The sequence below is a fragment of the Epinephelus moara genome, chromosome 15, assembly GCF_006386435.1.
Source record: "Epinephelus moara isolate mb chromosome 15, YSFRI_EMoa_1.0, whole genome shotgun sequence".
Classification (NCBI taxonomy): domain Eukaryota; kingdom Metazoa; phylum Chordata; class Actinopteri; order Perciformes; family Serranidae; genus Epinephelus; species Epinephelus moara.
Genome location: NC_065520.1, coordinates 2894237 through 2907090, shown reverse-complemented (window position 1 = coordinate 2907090; position 12854 = coordinate 2894237). Strand labels below are relative to the sequence as shown.

Below are 12854 nucleotides of genomic sequence, written 5' to 3'. Positions count from 1 at the left end.
TTTGCTTTAGATTTCTTACATATAGCTCCTTTAAAGAACAACAAAGCTTTGGTGGCACAATAGCTGCTGGAATACAGCCAAATTTGTCTCTATAGGAAAGTGCTGGTTGGATGGCAAAATCGCCACTGAAAATGCAATTGATATTTTGCTAAAAAACACTCATTATTGGTGGCATAGTCACAGCTGGAAATGCTGGCAAAGTCTAACTAAAAAATACCCACTTTTGGGTAAAATCATGGCTGAAAATGCCACCAATGTGTCTCTAAAAAACACACGGCTTTGGTGGCAAAATCACAGCTGGAAATTACACAAATGTCACCCTAAAAAACAACCAGTTTTGGTGAAACAATAGCTGCTAGAATACCGCCAATTTCTCGCTAAGAAAATACTGGGGACTGCAGCATCACTTTACACGTCAACCTTTGTCTCAGAATAATAATCTAAAACACAGCAACATGGAAACATATTTACATACTATAACATATTATTTCTCTTAGGTTCAGTGACAGTTTTCCAATCAAAGTACAGAATCAGAGCTGTTGGATGAAACAGGTGCAAATATAAACACACATTCTCGAACTGTTGGTTTTTCTCTATGAACTTGTGCATTATTTATAACCTGAGACTGTCACACTGAAAGTCTTATCCTAACAGTGTAGCTTTACTTTGAGTTATGTATATTATAGAGGTGCATTTGTACAGCAGTTACACACAAGCAACACTATTTCATGTTGCAAGCTTGATTTATGCGGCTCCTGTCACCTGCAGTGAAAATAGGTATAAAATGCATAAAATGACACAGTGCTTCAGTAATAGCTTCATTTTTAGCAGCTTGATTTTTCAACATTTTTCTTACTAAAGTTACAGATTGATGTTGGCTTGGTGTCCACAGAGCCACCAATAACAGCTTTATGAGATAAAGGTGAATGTGCCACGCCAAAATAAGAGAACTTTTTGAGTTTCTGTGCACAATTAGCCTTGTCTATTTACATAAATACATAAAAATATCACACAATTCGTAAATATGAGGAGCAGAAACTGTGTGATGTCTCAGTCCTTCCCCCCCTTTTCCCTTTACAACACATGAAGGTCCTTTACAGAGTTAATGGACGGTCCCTGGCTTGGTGGGACGGTGCCGCTTTGGTTCAGCTGCTCCCGAGTGGGTGGAGCGGGGCTGCGCCGCTGGCTGTCCAGACCCAAATGTGTGCTGATCTGCGACGACCGAAGGCTCCTCGTTTGGCCCAGTGCTCGCACCTCATACAGCTCCACTGAGGTTTTCTTGTACCTGCAGAGAACAGATGGTTATTATATTCACCTCTGAATTCGAGACAAAATATGATGAAACATTTTAAGAGGAAAGACCACAGCAAACAAAAGCCATAGGATAAACCAGAAAAAATGGAAGAATTTACACTCTAAAGGAGGAAAATATGTGTAATAATGCACATATAATTAAATATTTACCAACAGTTCTTGCTTGTAGATGTTCTTTAGAGGCAGAAATTGTGGGGATTTCATTTATATATCGAGTAATATTAGCAAATAAGCAACATGTAATATTTACTGAGTAGGATACTATTAACAGATAGCAACTCACATTTTCAGCAGTAGAGAAGACAGAACCACTGAAACAGACGAAGCAGCCATCGCAGCAGAGCCCATCCAGGGTTGGAGCACCAGGCCAACAGGCATGAACACACCTACAACCAGCAGAGGGGAGGAATGCATGGGCAACATTGATTTCAAACAATATATAGCCTACTGAACAAATGGGCAATCAAAGTCTAAAAAGTCTAAGCTTTATTGTCATTTGTTTGTCTGCAAGTCATGTTGTTTGCAATCTGATTTTGCCTTTAACAGTCTTGCTTGGCTTTGCTGCTGCCCACAGGGTGCCAGTATAAACAAATGGTGGTATTTCCTGTCAGTTTCTTTTGTTTTCATTATCAGCATCCTTTGATGGTTCAATATGACTGTCTTCTTTTGCATTTTCCGCAACCAATTTGATTCACAGAGTAGTTATCAGGCCAGTAATGTCACCTCTTCACTTTTCTAGGAATGTTGGATTTTTAACCAAAGATGTATTAAAGCTGATCCCTTTTAATGAGTCATCTTTAAATGTGACTTTTAGGCAAATTAAGAGAAAAATATATTCTTATAGTAGAATTAGAGGTGCAGTCAGAGATTATAATCCAATATCTCTTTACAGTCCACAAAAAAGGGGTGTTCATACAAAGCCCTGGCTTTGTGAATGAAAAACAAACAAAGTTGCTTGCACCGAGCTGAACAACACTGTTCTACATTCTCTGAACTCTCATGCAGAGGACAGGAGAAAGGCTAAGGCTGGGTCTCAGTACTCAATACCTTTTAGGTACCCGTGGGCGTACTTTTTGTACCCATACCTTGAATTTTTTTTTGATTTAATGTAACATGTGATTTGCCCACTACTGCAGAAGCTACATCCCATACTGTTCACAAACGTTCAAAAGTATGGCGGCATTGTATGCAACTGGATGATTCTATTCACATGATGAGTATTAAATGAAGTAGAAAACAAGAATTATTGCTTTGTGGTTGTATACTTCCACAAACTAGTCAAGTTGTAGTTACAGTTTATTGTCATGTCTGTGAAAACATGGATGCTTCACTCACATCTTCCCCCTGGCAGCACAGAAGATCTATAAAATCAGCATTTTAAGGTGGACACCAAAGATTAGTGTCGACAATTCAGTATCTGACCAAAGGTTTCCCTTTCTGTTCCTGGGATATGACGTTCCAAAAAGTGTTCAATGCAGAACATTATGATGTCACAGTGAAGCTGAAGTTGAACTTTGACCTTTTGGATATATAATGTCATCACTTAGACAGTTTTGTCATAATTAGCGTATGAATTCTTGAGTAATGGCCAAAAACATGTATTGTGAGGTCACAGTGACCTTGACCTTTAACCTTCGACCACCAAATTCTAATCAATTCATTCTTGAGTCTCAATGAATGTTTGCACAAAATTTTGAGGAGACTCCCTCAAGTTGTTCTTGAGATATCACATTCACAAGAATGAGACAGACAAGGACATAGTGACCTTGATCTTTGACCTTTAACCACCAAAATATATTCACTTCATCGTTGATTTCAAGTGGCAAATTTGAAGAAATTGCGCCAAGGTTTTCTTGAGATATCACTTTCACGAGAAAGTTACGGACAGACCAACAACCCAAAAACATAATGCCTCTGGCCACGGCTTTCGCTGGCATGGAGGTATAAAAAGGTATCAAATGAAATACTGTACTGGTATCAATTTAATGGCATTGGTATTGTAATTTTTTTAAATGATACCCAGCCCTAGCAAAGGTCACGGATGTATTAATAGAAAGGCAGTGTAAAAATAATTTGTAAAAAAGTCTCGCTGTCATAATTTGACAGAAGACTGCTGGTGTAATATCATTTCTCACCTGCAGCAATGGGTATTCCTAGAAGGTTATAGATGAGGGCAAAAACAAAGTTGGTCCGTATCCTCCGCACCGTCTTCTTCGACAGCTCAATACTGGCCACCACATCCAGCAGGTCGTTCTGCAGAGAGTAAAAACCTTCACTTTAAAGACGTCATGCTAACTTCACACAGACTGTCAGTCACAGGGTGTCACCTACTCGAATGAGGACGATGTCAGCCGCCTCAATAGCCACGTCGGTGCCCGTGCCGATGGCAATGCCAACGTCGGCCCGAGCCAGGGCGGGCGAGTCATTGACGCCGTCCCCCACCATTGCCACTCGCTTGCCTTGTTCCTGAAGCTCTTGCACTTTTGCCACCTTATGTGAAGGCAACACCTCTGCAAACAACTTTCTGATCCCCACCTGAGCTCATACAAAAATTAATTTCATTTTATCTCATATAACTCTGCTGCCTTTTTAAAGACTCCTTTATAAATGTTTATTTACCTGTGCAGCTATGGCTTTAGCTGTGCGCCTGTTATCTCCCGTTATCATAACCACGTCAATGCCCATGCTGTTGAGCGTATGCACTGCTAATGCTGCCTCTGCTTTCACCGTGTCTGCAATGGCTAACATGGCACACAGCACACCTACAGAGAACATACACACAACATGAGGTGAATGATAAGAGATAAAAGTAAATGTCAGTGTTGTTGTTTTTTTTTAAGGTTTTATCCTCACCATCTATAGCCACCAGGATAGCAGTCTGCCCTTTCGTCTCGTGGCTGGACATGGCGGCATCAACGTCTGCTCCGATGTGATGACCGTTCCTCCTCATCCACTCTCTGTTCCCAATCAGGACAGAGTACGATAAAGGCTCACCTGCTGACAGCAAAGAAATACTGGAAAAATCAAACTGAATGTCTATGAGTGAGGACAAGGTAATGGCAGATAGAGCTGTTTTGTGTCTTCTTCAGGTGTAAATTAAGGGGTTAAGTTAAAGTTCAATATTTCCCAACCTGGACCCTATTTTTCCATGTTTTTACGCCTAAGTGACCAATACCCAAACCCACCAGACTCCATTTTAAAAAAAACAGTTATTTAAGCATGTATAGAGTAAGCATGTTTTCACATCTAATTGGGTAAAGTAAAAGTTTATTTCAACCAAACCAGAGTTGGTGATTGTTGGAACAGCAGTAAGACGAACCAACAACACTTTTGTGAGTTTTATTTTATTTCTATTGAGTTTGGATGAATTTTGTTTTACGATGATAAAATTTCTATTTATTTAAAGGATAACTTCGGTATTTTTCAACCTGGGCACTATTTCCCCATGTGTATGTGTGCGTATAATTCATAGGTACAACTCGTTCTAAAATTGGTTCAGTATTGAGGGAGGCGGATGCAGCCAGCAGCCGAGAAACGAGCTATACGGGGGCAAATGCGTCCCGTATAAGTTTGCGCATTAAAAGTGCTTTTTATCGCCACTGACCGGTTCAGATCGCCAGTGCTATCTCTGTAAATAGCATACTAAGTGTTTCCCTTACCCTTCACTTCCTCTGGGCTGTGACGTCATCTCGTGAGAGCTTTGCTTGTCGCCGGAAGAAAACAGAGGAGCCATGCTGAGCGCCGCTCAGAGTGGCGTTGGTTGTCCCGGAGTACAGTTGAGAGTTTTACTGCATCGATTGAAAACAATGGTTCGTGTTTGTGCTTATCGGAATTGCAAGAACAGGATGTCGCGCAACACCCCGTAGAGCTTTCATAGGCTGCCTTTGTCAGACGGCGAGATGCTGAAGTTGTGGCTAGTTGTGCTACAAATGGATGCTAACACTCCTGTCCAGACACTGCGCCTTGCAGACCATCGGGTCTGCGGTGCTCACTTCTCCCAAGATGACTACTGCCAGCCGAAGAAGAGAAGACATCCAATCCCGAAACACCTCTTCCTCAAGAAAACGGCTGTCCCACGAGTAAAGAGAGCTACAGACACAGTGGAGGTAATGTTATATAAACAATATTCGAAACCCTTAGTATGCTATTTACAGAGATAGCATTGGCGATCTGAACCGGTCAGTGGCGATAAAAAGCACTTTTAATACGCAAACTTATACGGGACGCATTTGCCCCCGTTACCGTTTTAGCTCGTTTCGCGGCTGCCAGCTGCATCCGCCTCCCTCAATACTGAACCAATTTTAGAACAAGTTGTATCTATGAATCATACGCACACATACACATGGGGAAATAGGGCCCAGGTTGAAAAATACCAAAGTTATCCTTTAAACTGAGTCTGGTGGAATAGGCCAGGGGTCACCAACTACCAGAAGAGCCATTTTTGGTCCACAAAAAAGAAAGAAAATTAAATCTGCCTGGAGCCGAAAAATATATTTGAGCCTTATGTTAAAGGTGACACAGCCTTAGTAAGTCTAAATCAGCTTATCAGCATTACTAACAGGTCAAATCATTAATATGTTTTACTATAAGGTGGCTACTTTGTAATAAGGTATTTATGAATATTTGGTACTTTGTAGCGTTGGCGGTGAAAGTGAACAAATCTGTCTATGCACTATTAAGTTCATTATTTTCCTCCAGGACTTTTCCTTTCTGGATTTGGAATCCATAGCTAGCTTCGCTAAAACCCAGTTCAGAGCAAAGACTGGCGACAAGAAGAGTTCAAACAGGCAGCTATTTGCAATGCACCGATCGGCAACGTTCTAAAACGTTTTAAAACGTTCTGTTGAAACAGGGGACGTGCTTTATGTTCTAAAACCAGCTGCTGGTGATTTGACCAGCTGAGTTGCAGGTGACACCATCAGCCGGCTTGAGTTAAGTTCAGACAGCCAGTTCACACCACTGCAACTTTTCTGTGTAACCTTCTGAAACGGTTTTGTCTCATCTGGAATCTGAGGTCTGAACTGGGCTAAAGGATACTCAAGATGAGCCATCGCTCTTGTTGTTCGGCAAAGTTTAGAGAAAAGGCGCCTGGGGGATCTGATGGGTTAGTTTTGGTTCCAAAGGTACCATGATGAAAGTGGCTATAGGGGCTATAGTTCCTGAATGGGAACCTTGGCCAGTAAATGTTAAATACTGGCCAGTATTGGGATTGAACCCATGGCCTTGGCATTTTTAACACCACGCTCTAACCTTCTTAGCTAACCAGCCTACTTGCTGTGGAGGTTTAGTTTAGGCTTATAAAAAGGGGAATTGTGCCCACACCTGGGATAGGTGATGGCAATTTTAGGGCTGTTTCTGATTAAAGAAAAAGGATATTACTCTTTAACTAAAAGGTCTATCTCTGTAGGGATCCTTTCCATAATGCTGTCAGACACAAAAACAAACTCTTTCAGTGGGCGTAAATTGACAATGCACAATTGCCCCAGGTGGTTACATTGCATTTCATTCACGCTGCCAGCTGCAACACTCATGCAGAACTGGAACGATTTCAAAAAATGCTGTTCCCATTATCAGTTACACAAAGAAAAGGAAAACAGGGTCAAGGCTGAAATATATCTAACCTACCCTTTAAGGATAATAAAGGTATATTTATTTTATAACATAACGTGGTTAACAAGAACTTGGTTTATCTTATTGTTTCCTTTCATAAGAGCTTTGTTACCAATACATCTTGGCTATGGTCACATCACAGTTGTGAGCCAGCACACATAGCTCCTGAATGGAAACAATGCCCAGTATGGAAATTCTAAATACTGACCAGTATGGGGTTTGAACCCATGACCTTGGTATTATTAGCACCATGCTCTAAACATCTGAGTTTACAGGCCTGGTTATTCTGTTGGTTTAGGCTGATAAAAAGAGGGATGTTGACTACAACAACAACAACAACAAATGAATACCTTACATAATGTATTTGTTTAAAGGCAGATGATTGTCTAGAGCCAGACAGCTCAGGCGACATTCAAATAAAGGGGAAAGTAGTTAAATTAATGCCATGAATCTGAGCTGGAATACAATGAAAGCAGTCCTTTAAACATCAGGAGGTAGATGTATAATTCTGCGTGTAATCCCAGAAAAGCCATCACCTGTAGGCGTGGCCTCGGCAGCAGACAGCAGGCTGCTTTCGTCAGTGGTGGCTCCTGGCAGCAGGAAATGCTCGTCGTTCTGCTGCTGCAGCAGATGTTCCACGTTGGAAACCCGGCAGCTGATCCCACACCCGGGCACTGCCTGGAAGTCCTGGCAGTAACCCAGCAAGTCACAGCCCAGCTCCTGTTAACATGCAAACACACAGTTGCTTCACTGAGCATAAAAACACAAACTTGTGGTTTTTAGGGAGACTTTGAAACACACATGCACACACACACACACACAGAAGCATCCCTCTTACCTCTTTGCAGTGTTTGGCAACTGCTGTGCCCAGGGGGTGCTCGCTGCTGGCCTCCGCTGTACCAACAATCGCCAGGATCTTTCTCAGAGGCATGCGGGCCATTTCCCACAACACCAACACGCGGGTGACCTGCGGTACTCCATTTGTGATTGTACCCGTCTTATCAAACATCACCACGCTGATCTGAGGAAGCAGAAACACCAATCATGATTCCATCATCTATTTAATGTTTTCTTTTTGATCGTCTTTGTGTGGTAAGTAGATTTTCGATGGTGTGATGGCAGCACTTTACAATGAATATTACTTATTCACCTGTTATCCATCAGAAATGTTCACCATCATGTGTATTTTTGTGAAGTCATTGATGTGTGCAGTCTGCCCAGAATGATAAAAGGTTTGTTTGAAGCAAAGCTAAAGTAAAAATCCAGTGTTTCCACGGCCTGTGCCGCTCTCACAGGAGTATGTTGGATTTAAACGTTGTTTTTGCCTCCAGGCAGTCATTTTATCATTCTGTGCAGATCATGAAAATACCTTTGAAGACCCGCGACCTGCAGCTGGATTACAGGTAAAATAAATAAATAATCCTCTGACTTTTTTCCCCCCTGAAGGAAGTAATTTTGGGAGTGCTGAGGTCAGGAACGAGGGGAAAAGTCACCAAAACCTAAAGGCGTCTTCCTCTTTGGGTCTTTGGGAAAATGTGCACAGGAAATGTCATGTAAAGACTACGAGGTGTTGAAGTAACAAAATTAACTGATAAAAAAGGAGGTGATGAAAATGCATGTGAGTTAAGAAATAGAGGATGGATGGATGTTAAAGGAAAATAAGTGATAAATCATCAAGTGATTTGATTAATTTAAAGCTGATTTCATCATCAACGGTTATGATTTCTTAGAGTCTCATTCCCAACCTGAAATTGCCATTTATTTTTTAATAAAGTGGCCTTAAGGGTGGAAGTGACAAAAAATATTGAAAATTAGACATTAGCCTCCACAAAGCAGTCAAGTTGCACTTACAGTTTACATCTATGTCTGTGAAAACATGGACACCCAAGATAAGTGTCACCAATTCAGTATCGGACCAAAGTGTCTCCCCTTCTTTTCCTGATAAATGATGTCAAGTGATAGCCTATAAAGTGTTTTTGCAGAACATTATGATGTCACAGTGAAGTTGACCTTTGAACTTTTGGATATAAAATGTCATCACTTCATCATATACTTTGACCTTCGAGCACCAAATTTTAATCAGTTCATTCTGAACTCCGAGTGGACACTCAGTGGTCAAATTTGAGCTCAAGGTGTTCTTGAGGCATCACTTTCACGAGGATAAGTGGGTGCAAGGTCACAGTGGCCTTGACCTTTGATTACCAAAATCCATTAGGTTATCATCGAGTGCAAGTGGATTTTTGTGCCAAATTTGAAGAAATTCCCTCTTTGCGTTCTTGAGATATTGCGTTCACAAGAATGGGATGGATGGACAAACCAGGAAACATAATGCCTCCAGTCACAGCTTTTGCTGGTACGGAGGCATAAAAATGGAAGTGATGAAAATGCTTAAGAATTAATAGTGTAAGTAATAAAAAGAATGTGAATTGAAAAATAGAGCTATAAATTATCAAGTAATTTCATTAATTTGTCTACCATTTATCATTCACAACACCCAACTGACATAATTTACATTGACAATTTTTGTTACCTCTGCCCAAAAGCATTTATCACTTTATTTTTCATTTCACGTGTATTTTTCATCACCTCCACATTTATCTGTTAATTTTTGTTACACCCACCCCTCATAAAAATATAGCCACAATAGATGGAGGTGTTACAGTGTCAAAAAACAAACAAACAAACAAACAAAAAAAGCCTGTAGTGCTTTTTATCAATCTTTATTTTTTTTGGTGAGTTACCATTGAATGCTTCCTTCCGTGCAGTGATACAGTTGGGGGGTGTAGTTTGGTAGAAAGAAACACATGAAACTGTTGACAACAAGGTCTGTGGATTATCTTGAGTAACCAGGTCATGAATTCTGGAATGAGAAATTGCTGTCGAGTTTTTCAAGGGTATTTTTGGCCAAGTATTAATGCGATTACTGGTGTATCTCAGCGCTATTTCCCAGTGCCCAAGTGGGTAACCGAAATGCCAAATTGGCCAGTATGGGGAACAAACCTATGATCTTGGTGTTATTAGCAACCACACTCTAAGCAGCTGAGCTAACCGGCCTACTTGTTTTGCTCCTCTATACGGTTAGCAGCTGTAGTTCGGTAGACAGCAGAGATGGGACCAAGTCACACATGTGCAAGTCTCAAGTAAGTCTCAAGTCTTAACCTTCAAGTCTCAAGTAAGTCCCAAGTCATTTTTTCTTGGGCAAGTCACATCAAGTCAAGTCAAGTCACAGGTTATGTTAAGTCAAGTCAAGTCAAGTCAAGTCAAGTCAAGTCCTGTAATAGGTCAAGTCAAGTCCAAGTCAAGTCACCTTATTATTGTAATTTTACCTGCAGAATCTGATCTTAATAAAGTGAAAGACAAGATATAAGTAACTGTCAGTAAACATTGACTTCATCGCTGCAATGTTTACTTTGCAGGGACAACCCCCATGCATGCGCGCGCACACACACACACACACACACACACTAACCAAGGCAGCGGCCAAAATCACCCATTTAGCTCATTTAACCTTGTGTTGCTCGTTCATAAAACATACAGCCGGTCTTGTGATGAACCGGTCGGAATGTTCGCTCACGTTTTCGGGGGTTAATATTAGCAAATAAATTAAAAACAAGTTCCACCAAACCGACCCAACCCCCCACCCCACCGCATGTCTTGCACTGTGCTGTTCGTCTTTTGCCGTAATAATGGTAATTCCGAAAGCCGAAGACGATGACTCTCGGTACCCCTCCCACTGACATGTTGATGCCTATCTGATATAAGAGGGCCTGTTTCTCCAATAAACATGTAAGGTACATAGAGAGGGCATGACTGATTGACAGGGTAGTGATCCAATCATGACAACACCATTCTCAGCCTGCGCTCCTACCAGGTAATCAACATTATTTTTTAAATTAATTTATTAATTTTATATTCTAACCGAAAACATGATGTAAATAACACTCAAGTCATTCAAGTCATCGTGTCTCAAGTCAAGTCAAGTCAAGTCCCGAGTCTTTAACTTCCAAGTCCGAGTCAAGTCTCAAGTCTTTTATTTTTTGTCAAGTCAAGTCACAAGTCATCAAAACAGCGACTCGATTCGACTCGAGTCCAAGTCACAATGACTTGAGTCCCCATCTCTGGTAGACAGACAACAGTTCCTATACGATACTGCTCAGAACGAGGTCTGTGGATTATCTTGCGTAACTGGGTCATGATTTCTGGAAAGAGACATTGATGTTGAGTTTCTCAAATTTATTATTTTGGAGCTTTGAGCACCAAGCAGAGTGCCACCTATAGTTCCATTATATTGGAGAGAAGGCAGACATCTCCAAGACTTGGCAACTCACATCAAAACAATCTAAATTGATAAATAGCACTACAGGTAAGAGGTAACTACGTGCAAGGACTACAATTTTATGCTTATTATATGAAGAGCTACAAATAATTGTCCTTCCATGATTGTGATGTGGATTAGATGAAGGCTGGGAACATTGTTGTACTCTTTGTTGTATTAAAGTAATAATAAAAACTAACAATAAATCTAATAACATACAAGTATCAAAATGCTAATAACAGCAGAAGCAGGATGTAAAGACCTTGTGTGCCATCTCCAGCGGCTCGCCTCCTTTAATGAGGATCCCGTTCTGAGCTCCGACTCCTGTGCCCACCATTACAGCTGTCGGGGTTGCCAGCCCCAGAGAGCAGGGGCAGGCAATGGACAGAACTGTGATGGATGCCTGGAAGGCAAAGCGAACGATGACCTCCGCCTTGGAGATGTTTTGGTTGTAACCCTGAGAAGAAGAGAAAGAGTTATTGCAGTGATATCATGAATGCTTTATTTTAAATCTCTCTAAAAGCAGCTTTTGTTTGCACATCAAAACATTTGTGACACACCTACCGGGAAGTTCTCCTTCACAATGTCAAAGTTGACAAACCCGACTGCCAGCCAGGCCACCAGCGTCAGCACAGAGACAATGACTATGAAGGGCACAAAGTAACCGCTGAGCCTGTCTGCAAACTGCTGGATGGGCGCCTGAACAAACACAAGAGAGAAGAGAGGAAATATTTCTATTGCATCTTTGCTCTTCATGCTCATTTCTGTTTCTGACTTTGTGTGTTATTTTATACCTGTCTTACTCTATTAAAGCTTGTTTTGCTTTCTATTCTCTTGGCTCTTTAAAAACTGTTTTTGGGTGTATTTAAATGTTCTTGTATAATGTGTTTTCTTGCACTTAATCTCAATGTTTTTGATGTTTTATGTACAGCACTTTAAACTGCCTTGGTGGCACACGACCAACCTTCAAAGTTTAAAAGTGGTTGAAATTATGTCAGTTGTTGTTTCAACATTAAAACATTTAATTCTGATGGTCATAAAAAGGTTAACAAAATTCTCATTAATCAACATTGAAATTTGAGAAAGATCTGTTTCAACATTAAAACAATTTTGAAACAACATTTAAAGCTTATAAAACAATATTGCGAAATCAATGTTAATTCATGTCTCAAAATCAAAACATAATTCAACAGTGATTCAACCATGGTGTATGACGTTGATTTAACGGTGAATAAGAGAGAAGTAAAACCAACATTTAATTTAAAAAAAGTATTAGGATGAGAAAATGTCAGCTTGTACCACATCAAATATATATTTTTTGTCTCTTTTTTTATTATTAAAAATTAAAGCCACAGTGTGTAGGAATTTCTCCCATCTAACGTTGAAATCATATATTGTATTCAAACAGATGGCGCACTCTAGCGCCTCACTGTTTCAAACACGTATTGCAACAACTGTAGCCACTGTGGACCAAAAAGCTATGATAACACTGATGAAACCATGTCATCTGATACTTCATGGAGTATTCATTCAGGCTCCTACACAGACACACGTGACGCGAGTTGACAAACCCCCTCCTCACCATGCTGGCTGTGTTTACAACGTAGGACTGTTG

The 12854-nt window shown here is 40.6% G+C and overlaps 1 protein-coding gene across 2 annotated transcripts in view; it reads right to left on the bottom strand.

The window, feature by feature from the left end:
* Positions 1-466: 466 nt before the first annotated feature.
* atp7b (ATPase copper transporting beta) overlaps positions 467-12854 on the bottom strand; it is a 50498-nt gene continuing 38110 nt past the window's right edge. The window contains exons 12-21 of one of the 2 annotated variants that reach the window (XM_050063301.1): positions 11804-11938; positions 11502-11696; positions 7763-7945; positions 7461-7644; positions 4168-4311; positions 3934-4076; positions 3646-3849; positions 3450-3567; positions 1598-1700; positions 467-1285 (exon numbers count right to left, since the gene is read on the bottom strand). In XM_050063301.1, the coding sequence (XP_049919258.1) occupies positions 1075-1285; positions 1598-1700; positions 3450-3567; positions 3646-3849; positions 3934-4076; positions 4168-4311; positions 7461-7644; positions 7763-7945; positions 11502-11696; positions 11804-11938 (1620 nt within the window). In that variant the 3' untranslated portion in view covers positions 467-1074. The remainder of the gene's footprint in view (positions 1286-1597; positions 1701-3449; positions 3568-3645; positions 3850-3933; positions 4077-4167; positions 4312-7460; positions 7645-7762; positions 7946-11501; positions 11697-11803; positions 11939-12854) is intronic. The other variant, XM_050063302.1, reaches the window with a different exon arrangement.